Source organism: Arachis hypogaea, chromosome 14 (assembly GCF_003086295.3).
Source record: "Arachis hypogaea cultivar Tifrunner chromosome 14, arahy.Tifrunner.gnm2.J5K5, whole genome shotgun sequence".
In the NCBI taxonomy this organism is placed as follows: Eukaryota; Viridiplantae; Streptophyta; class Magnoliopsida; order Fabales; family Fabaceae; genus Arachis; species Arachis hypogaea.
The window spans coordinates 111,550,269-111,559,930 of NC_092049.1; the positions used below are offsets into that span (position 1 = coordinate 111,550,269).

General features: G+C 33.3%; 1 protein-coding gene and 1 long non-coding RNA gene across 23 annotated transcripts; one reads left to right on the forward strand and one right to left on the reverse strand.

Annotated features, from left to right (window-relative positions):
- The first annotated feature begins 418 nt into the window (after positions 1–418).
- On the forward strand, positions 419–4,038 carry LOC112743701 (ubiquitin-like-specific protease 1). Of its 22 annotated transcripts, none has more exons than XM_072214508.1 (13): positions 419–803; positions 992–1,052; positions 1,124–1,189; positions 1,334–1,721; positions 2,175–2,276; positions 2,365–2,462; positions 2,545–2,629; positions 2,718–2,804; positions 2,928–3,017; positions 3,116–3,250; positions 3,342–3,463; positions 3,605–3,674; positions 3,774–4,038. In XM_072214508.1, exons 5-12 carry the CDS (start codon positions 2,253–2,255, stop codon positions 3,630–3,632), a joined length of 669 nt encoding a protein of 222 aa, XP_072070609.1. In that variant the 5' UTR covers positions 419–803; positions 992–1,052; positions 1,124–1,189; positions 1,334–1,721; positions 2,175–2,252; the 3' UTR covers positions 3,633–3,674; positions 3,774–4,038. The 22 variants fall into 22 exon arrangements, with proteins under 22 accessions (XP_072070609.1, XP_072070610.1, XP_072070619.1 ...); XM_072214509.1 differs by having other exon boundaries at positions 1,457–1,721; XM_072214518.1 differs by lacking the exon at positions 2,365–2,462.
- Positions 4,039–7,160: 3,122 nt separating this feature from the next.
- Positions 7,161–8,682, reverse strand: LOC112740516 (uncharacterized). The gene is made up of 3 exons (XR_003171204.3): positions 8,437–8,682; positions 8,257–8,349; positions 7,161–7,475 (listed from the first exon to the last, which is right to left on the reverse strand). It is a non-coding gene; the product is annotated as an uncharacterized lncRNA (long non-coding RNA).
- Positions 8,683–9,662: the final 980 nt, after the last annotated feature.

The following is a 9,662-nucleotide window of genomic DNA, read 5'->3' on the forward strand; positions in this document are numbered from 1 at the left end:
GTTTTTTATGGGATTAAATATAAAACATGAATTGATAAAAAAAATTATTAAAGATCTTTAAAAAATCACTTGCAAAAATCTTTGAAAAATTTACCCAAATAAATTTTGATTGTATTGAGTTATTTATTTTTTAAAGAAAAATCAGAAATTAATATGTTGTCGAAATTAGATATATATGTCAATCAGTAATTATAGTTTAGGTTATTTAACATTATAAAAATTCATAGATGAACTTTTGAATTTGTATTAATATTTGATTTGTGGGTACAAAAATAATTTGCAATCAACAAAATATCACTCGACATTCTTTTTTATTCTTTCACTAAGATACAAATTACAAAAAAAAAAATAACAAAAAATTTTTTAAAATATTTTTATTATCTACTTTTTCTTTCAAACTATGGTAAATACTAAAAACAGATTCCTTTAATCTTTGGGAAAACTCCATTTCCAAGTCCTAACAATTTTGCATCAGAATGACTAATCCTAGCCTTAAGCCCAACTCCAACCCTAACCCCAACCCCCTTTCCAAATTCCTAAATCTATGCAGTTGATGGGGTGGCTACTAGCGACATTGACGGCGTGGACCTACATTCCTCTCTGCTTGCCTTGTTCCTTCTTCTGCGTTAGTACTCATCTCTGCTCGTGGGAGCTGTGCTTGCGTTCTTCTCTTGTCGGAGTCTTCTACTCACATGCTTAGTCTTTCCGCCTCTGAAGTCTGAAGCCTTGTCCCCCTGGGTGCTCCCGTGCTTGTTTGTCAACTCTCATGGTTGCCAAAGAACATCGCGAGTCAGTTCAGATAGGTGGTCTCTGTTATTATGTTTCTGGCTTTTCATCGTGCACTGTCTATTTTCTACTGGCTTTCTGTTATTCTTATGTATAATGATTTTATTGGTTTAGTTTTTAATAGTTTTCTTCTTGAATTACTTGAAGAACAAAAGTAAAGTTGCTCCCTGTATCATTTACATGATTCTTTTGGTATTTGAAATAGTTGAATCTTGATAGACGGTGTTGAAGCAAGGCTAAGATTGCTGTGAAGCTAAAATATTGAGGTATGCTTCTAACACCAACATCTCATTTCATTTTTATTTTCTTATACTTCCTTTAATTTTTTTTCCCTTAGGTGACAAAAGAAAAGACGGGAGATAAAAATGTTGCACTCCAACAATTAATGTTGCCACTTGGAGAGGTGAGTTTTCAAAAGAGTTGTAATGAAATCTATTTCTATTGTCTTATTAGATGTTGTTATGAAATATATTTCTATTTCTATAGTTTCTATTTGGTGTATCTCCTGATGCTCTCATTTGTGTTTGAAAGAAATGACTTCTTTTAGTGATTCCCTTACGAGGTTTGTTCGAACCATTGTTGCTGAGGAGATACGTTCTTTATCCTCCACAATAAGCAACCAAAGAAAAAAGATTGATGCAATCTTGTCCATTGTTTCATCTGGACCCAGATTTGTTGCTCATCATGTTGATGATGTTAGTGCTGATGAGAATATTACCATGAGTGGGCCACCTCCATCAGTGATAGCTCATACAACCGCAACAAAGGCTCCATTGCGTCGAAAATCATCAAGGTGTCCTTTGGCTCAAAAGCTCGAACCAGATTTCAAACCATCCGGTCCGTTGAGTGATCATGAAATCAGCAAAAACGCTGGCTTGAAACGGCGTAAGAGTACCACTAAATGCAGAGGTCAGAAAGCAACATCATCGATTAAGGTTAGAAACTCAATTAATTGGCTTGATTTGGATGTTCATCTTCTGACATGGGTTTTCTCCCTAAATAAACTAAAAACAGTGGGGAAAAAAGGGTTTTACTTCCCTTTTCTGATTCACAAAATCCTAAAAATAAAAATAGAAACCAATCAACCCCTTTGGTATGTAGATAACATCATCTCACTTTCTATTTTATTTAAATTATTGCTGATGATTTGATGTGGAAAAAATGAATGAAAGTCAGATTTCAAGATTTTGGGACAAAATTGAAAAAAAAAACTAAATTAAGCAATTACAAGTACTTAATCAAAGGCGCTACACTCCTGTGATTTACTCTTAAAAGAACAAGACATATCTATAAATAATATTTAAATAGGTGAAAGAGACTATTTGTTAATTTTTTCAATTTTATTTTATCTTAAAAATCCTCTCTGAAGTAGAAGTTGCATCTTGTAGAAGAAAATCCCCACACGTGGAGACTTTAAACTATAGCGAGGACGTCCATGGCTATATGAATCCCATGATTTGGTGAACATGTATGGTGATGAGATGCCTACGGTAATAGTCCCCTCTTTCTCGCATATCCTGTTAAGTACTCTGTGTCTCTGTTTTAAATACTTATACATGTTTCTATCCAAATTGATAGTGCTTGGAGGTGGCATTTAGGCCAACATCGGAAATGGTTTTCATGGGGATTGAGTTGGCTATTTTTTTCTATATCTTTGGAACTGATTATGACCCCAAGTAGGTCACTTCTACTGATTTTGGAGATTTGGAATCAAACACTTATTTCATGAGATATAACTTGCGATTTTGTTATTAATAGAGAGATTCTTGTGCCTAACGAACATTGTTGTGGAAGCCAGGAAGCATTGATGACCCTTTGTTCGAAAAATTGGGTTGGAGATAACGTAAGTCATGAAGTAATTCATGTGATATACCTTTTTTACTTTGTTGAATTTGATTGATGACTGACAATTTCTGGCTTGTCAAATGTAGATTTTGAATTTGGTGGCATCAATGCTTATGAAACATGCAGCAGTTACAGTGAAAGGCAACAAATGGTTCCTCCCAACCACTTTTGCTGTAAGTTTCTAATGGCATAAATCATTTTACTTTTGATTATGGTCATTATTTATTTATTATCCCAAAATAGCTTGGGTTAAGCTTTGATTTCATATTACTCTTGTTATTGTTAATATCTTGTAGCAAATAGCACTCCAACAACGACATATTTCTGTTGGGACAATGGAATACATCAAAACAAACTTTATGGGCAAGGTTGAAGACCTCTCTAAGGTAATAGACTATCTTGATGAGTTATTTCAACTGTGGTAAAAAAATAATTAACTCTTTTTATCCTTGTAACTAATAAATGATTTAACCTAATGACACAGATATACATACCTAATAATGTTAAAGATCATTGGTTCCTAGTAGTTGTGGAAAAAAGTAGAGGGTTGATTACATATCTAGACTCTCTAAAGTGCTCAAAACAAAGGCTCGAGAGGATGAAGGCAATATATGATGTGGTGTGTTCAATGGACTTTTAACCTTCAAAAACATATCTCTGTTTTGATTGTGAAACCAATTCCATATCAAATTCATTTCTTTGATTTTCAGATTTCTTTCTTAGAGAATCTACTATTGGACGATTGGTTTTACCAATCAGATACTACTGAAAGGTCAATGGTTTCAAAGTTCAAATTTCAAGAACCAGAGGTGCCCCAACAAGATGCTCAATCGTAAGTATCATAAATCAATTACCTAACCCATGATATAATTTAGGATGATACATACTATGTAAGTTAAACGCTTAAATTTAATTCTTTGATGGAGGAGGAATTAATTTGTTGTAAAACATAATGAAACTCTTGTTTTTTAAGCAATGACTGTGGTGTGTGGGTTGCATAATGGCAGACACTCTGTCATCTATGGTGGCGTGGTGCCATACCGGTATGAACACATGTCCAATTTGCATTATATGCTACAATTTTTTCGTTTTTATAACATCTATCTCAATTTAATGATGGAGGTATACGGCTTCAATATTAGGTGGTCAACGAATACAGCAGAGTAAGGATGGCCATAGACTTGGTGTATGGACCTCACAATCCAAGGAGAGAAGACATTCAAAGACTTGCTATTAAAAATTGGAATAAGAAGATGCCAAAGAATGTTACTCAGTCTTAGGATGTAATCTTTCAAAGTCCATGTTAAAAACTCTATAATTTCTAAAATTTTGGAAATGTAATTATCCTTATTGCCTTGTGTTTTGTCACTGCTAACCCCTATAATGGAAAAATTTTTATGCCCAGAAGTGATGATGACATGATTAGTATATCTAAATCTAATTGGGTTCTTCATTCTAATCATTCTGGTCTCATAGGCATGAGTGGTTTGTCTTTCAAAATTACCTTTACACATAAGATGGTTCAAATAAAAACTAGTTCAAATACCTCCTATAAATACTTGATAGACTATTTAGATTAAGATGTACATTTGGATTGGTTTCTTTACTTTATTTTCATAAGTACTTTTTCATTACAAAAATGTCTTTGCAATTGGATTGGTTCGTTCAATATTTTTCAGCAAAAAATTTACTAGGAAAATCATGTTGCATTTGAATATACAACTTAAAAAAGGCATTGATGAAGATAATTCGATAGAGTTTACAAGTCATGAACTCATGGTATTATCTTATCGGAGTGGTTGATCTAAACAACTAAATAATAAAATAGAAACTTTGAAGCTTTCCTTACTCAACTACCAGAGAGTGTTACTGTTCACAAGAATCTCCAAATCAAATACTTGAACACAACCATCAGAATTCATTGAACCAATACTGTGAGTACTGAGTACAATACATTTAACAAAAATAAATTACAAAAGGACAAAATATATACACAATTCGCATAATAACAACACTGAATGGTTCAGTAAGGTAATGTAACGTCCCAGAAGCAAAATTAAGTTATTTTTTACTATTGTTTCAAGGTATTCCTAGCTTCCATGGCCTCTATAAACATATGAATAGTTATGTCAAAAATCATGAAGAATTATTTTGCAACGGTTAAAGCACAAAATACAAATAATTTTCACCTGTAAGAGCCATTGATGCCCAATATTTTGCAGAGTGGTTGGTTGGCCAGGTACTCCACCCTGTGGCGTTGGAAATAAGTTACTAAGAGTTGGATAAAATTGGACCCCTGAAAACGCTCCTATACCCGCCAGATTCGATTGAGAACCCATGAGCTTAGTACTAGATTCTGCAATACAGTTGCACCCATTATTCTCACACCTAGTGGCACCAAGAGGCTCTTTTGCTGCCTATCAAGCATGTCAAATAAATAAAAAACAATTCTTTACAACCTAATGTCACATTTCTTAATTTTTACATCTATAAATAGATGGAATTACACAACCAAAATTTTTAACCATGCTGGGAGAATAAATATGATTAACATACTAATATAAAAATAATTGATCAAATTTTTTTCAACAAATAAAATTTAGCAATCTTTGCATAAATAACCTCATCTGTGTCTGTACATCGAGAAGGGAGATGATCATGGCTCCGGTCACCTTCATCAACTAACTTTGGACAATGTCTCTTTGTATGACCCTTCACGAAGCAATTTGAACATGACGATCTTTTCCTAGTTTCATTCTTCTTGAGTTTGGGTGCACCTTTAGTCTTAGCGACACATGGATCACCAATAAATTCAGCAGCAGGATGTAATACATCAGTAACACCATTTTGCCTTTTAATGCTACACCTTTTCTCTAGATCTTTGGTCCATCTAGTAACTTCATTCATCATATCACCAAAAAGTGGAACTTCTTGAGCCGCAAGGAATGACATCCACATTGTGGCAACTAACATAGCACCATATCTCATTAAGAAACCTTTTTCAGCATCATTTGCAGTGCTTTCGACTGTTTGATCATTAGTATACTTCTTTGCATCTCGGATCCATCTTTTTAGAATTAGACTTTCTGACAATTCATCTACATCCTCTCGTCTCAGCACACACAACATATGACTACAAGGATACCCTTCATGATCCCAATGACAGCATTCAAACTCCAATTTCTTCTCATTGCGATCATATACAACTGTAAATGTTTTGACCCTCTTTTGAAAAGCACAAATCTTGTATACCATAGTTGTGGAAAGGGGCTGACTATGTATAATGTCTAAAGAAACCACTTCTTCAATTTGCTTCCTCACTAGTTTGAATATCTCTCTAGTGTAGATGTTTGTAGCACAAATCTCGAGAGACTGTAAGCCAGTTGTCAAAACAGGATCAAAATTGATTGTCTTGAATTGAGCAACCATCTCAGTGTTGTGGTAATCTCGTAAAGCCCGCTCAAGATTCTCCACCAACTCTAAAATGTTGTGTCTTGAATGAACAAATCTTTTTATGAAGTTGTTAATGCCTTCACATCGTGAAGTAGTTCTAAAACCAGCACAAAATTTATCCCGAAGAAACGCCCTGGCCCAACTTTCTTTGTTTTCATATTGTTTGTCAATTCATGACATGTCACTACCACCAAACTCTTCAACCAATTTTGACCATTCCTCCTCAAATTCATCAACATCCCACTTGGCATAAATGAACTTCTTAAATGATTCACATAAGCCTGGGTCCTTGATTTTCAAAGTAGCATTTTTCTGAAGATGTCATCCGCACAATCTATGGGTTATATTTGGAAAAATCTCATTAATCGCCTCTTTCATAGCCTCGTCTGCATCAGTCACAACAACTTTAGGATGCTTGTTCATCATGACCTCTAAAAAGTTAGCCAGTAGCCACTTGTACGTGGATGCCATTTCATTATCAAATATGAAAAACCTGAATATACACGTTTCTCTGTGATGGTTACTCCCAAAAAAGATTACCAATGGTTTCTTGTACTTATTCTTTTTGTATGTAGCATCAAACGTAAGGACGTCACCAAAATATTGATAATCAGCTCGACATATTCCATCGGCCCAAAATAAACTACCTAACCGATCCTCCGTAGTTGAACTATATCGTGTCATAGTCATCGGGTCAACGTTAGCCTTTCCAAATAGGTAGCTTATGGTGGCGTTGGCATCACCACCTAAAATACGTAAGCGTCGACTCCTGTCAAGGTGGTATCTAAGTCTTTCTTTGTAAAACCAGCTCTGGCATACCCACCAGCTTGTCCAGCCATAAACCCCATATATTGAGATGTTGGCACACCATACATATGCATGATGTCAGCTTATGCCTTGTTTGTATCAGTTAACTGCCGATGGTTCTGAATTAAGTGAACCATGCATTGTGGAACTAAGTCATGGTTATGTTCATCGAACAAATTCTTAACCCTCCAAACAATTGCACTTTTATCAAAGTATAAACACAATTTAGCTTGACAATTAGTTCGTGTCTCAGTCCTTTGTTCCCTTTTTCGTGAAATATTGTCATAGTATTTCTTCTTTCTCAATCCGATCCTATTACAAAAGAATCTTCACCTTGAGTAACAACCATCTTTGGTTTTTACAAAATCTCCTTTTCAAAGTCCAAAGCCAACACATTTGGCATATCTCACATACACATCATATGCTACCTTAGATGTTGGAAATGTACGATTGATAATATTTTCGGCGGTAAAAATTTCACACTGTTTGCAACCACCACATTTACATTTTTCTGTTTCCATCTCTTGGTTCAAGCTACAATCATCGTCATTAGCTGAACCCACTTCTGTCGTTTCCATCTCCATCTAAAAGTTACATAAATAAAGTATATCAATGTGTAATTTAATATCAACGTAAATATTGCATATAATAACATTATTCATTTCACTAAATTAAAACCTAGCCTAATAAATTAGAAGGGACGGTTACTCTTTTTTAGAATAATGATAAAAAATATATATATAAATTGTAATTATATTGTAATAAGTTATATTATGATAAAATAAAATAATGTGGTAAAAAAATATTAATCTACATTATTACAAAGGTTATTATTGAATATGCACAACTTTAAAGCAGGTAAAGATTTTATAAATTTTTGGAATGCTATTTGTTGCCATTTTCAAAAGCCATGAAACACTATCCTTAAAATCCTATTGTGGCAAAGAATTTGTCAATAAATTTTATTAATTTAAAGAATTTATTCATGATGTTTTATTATTGCTCACTTCTAATATGAAAGAGTACACTCTAGAGTACATGAAAATAAAATTTATTCCTTGTGTATTTGGCTAAAATTAGGCTCAATGTCAATCGAATAATCACACAAATCATGAACAAGCCAACAGTTTGCAAATTAAAGTTTATATTCATATTTAACAAGCAACATAAATTGTTATTATCAATTTAAAAGAATAACCTAGCAATTAGTAATTATAAGTTATAAATTACCAATTATCAACCAAACCAAGAACACAACAACAGTTAAAATAGAAAAAAAATTAAAAATAGAGAGATCCATTACTTCATTTTTGTTGGAAGGGAGTGAATAAAGGAGTTGAATGCTAGGTGTTCGTGGATGCTTACCTGATGAAAGATGCAGCAACAGCTATTGAGGAGAACTATGTCGTTGAGGGCAAACTGCTACTGGTGACGAGATTTAAACAGTCGTTATACCGCCTGCAAGAGAGGACATAGGAGATTTAGTGGTGGAAGGGACATGGATTAGTGAAACACTGAGCTTTTTCAAAATACCACTGGACTTACCTCTTGTTGCAGAAACACGACTTTCATTACTTCTTCTGAAAAATGATTACAAGAAATCCCAACAAATTTTTATTCTCTTCTTCTGAAATCCTTAACCCTTGATAGCTTAGAGAAGGAAAAGAGGTGGGATTGAGGGATTGATGGCTCAGAGAAGGAAGAGAGGTGGGACTGAGGGATTGATGGCTCAGAAAAGGGAGGGCGGGATTAAGGGTTTTGAAAATTACTGGCAAGAGAAAGGACGGGAATGAGGTATACTAGCTCATAATTAATAAAAAATAAAATAAAATTTAATTGTTATTATAAACCGGTTTATTTTTATATTGGTCTAACCAAATTCATTCAACATGTTAAACCAAAAAAAAAAAATATGCTGCACCAACTTTAATTTTTTGGTCTATCAAAAAGGACACATGTCCATCAAATCTTCAATCTGAAATTATATCCAACAGTCCAATTTTGAGATTCAGTAGAAGTCATTTTTCATGACTTTATTGGAGTGTCCGCCTTATGTTAACTATATATAGAAGCGCGCCATGCGTGGATCAAAATGAGTATGATTTTTTTATAAAAAATAATTTATTAAATGATACTTTAAAAAATAATATAAAGTTCGTTATAGTACTTAAGTTATTGTAGATTGTTTTAATCATTAATTATTTTAATTAAAATTACATAATTTCCTAATTGAATTAGTAGATTGACATATTTTATTTTAAAATAATTTATTTTTAAATAAATGTTTATAAGTTCTTTTAAAATTTATAAAATTAAATAATATACTAAAGGGTAAAGTACTAGATTAGTCCCCTACATCTAGGCGTAATCCTGTTTTGGTCCTTAAGATTTAAAGTGTCCTATTTGAATTCAAAAACGCTTTATTTAGCTTTGTTGTAGTCTCACCGTGAGGTCAAAATTAAATAATTACGAAATGTCCTACATGACAACAGTACAAGAATAAGGTCAATAATCTAAAGAGCAAGTACAAATTCTAGAGGCACAAAATCAACCGTGGATGCATCAATACATTTATTTATTATTTTTCTTACAATTTGAATGAAACATTTTCTATAGAACTAAAAAGAATGATAAATACATGTATTGATGCATCCATGGTTGATTTTATGTCTTTGGAGTTTGTACTTGTTCTCCAGATTATCGACCTTGTTCTTGTACTGTTGTCATGTAGGACATTTTGTTAATTATTTAACTTTGATATCACGGTGAGA

Bases quoted from the DNA above. Each gene is read 5' to 3' on its own strand.
- LOC112743701 (XM_029292169.2), top strand. From the start codon at position 2,253: ATGTATGGTGATGAGATGCCTACG. The intron at 2,805-2,927 runs GTAAGTTTCTAA...AATATCTTGTAG, and splicing joins TCCTCCCAACCACTTTTGCT to CAAATAGCACTCCAACAACG. The intron at 3,018-3,115 runs GTAATAGACTAT...CTAATGACACAG, and splicing joins AGGTTGAAGACCTCTCTAAG to ATATACATACCTAATAATGT.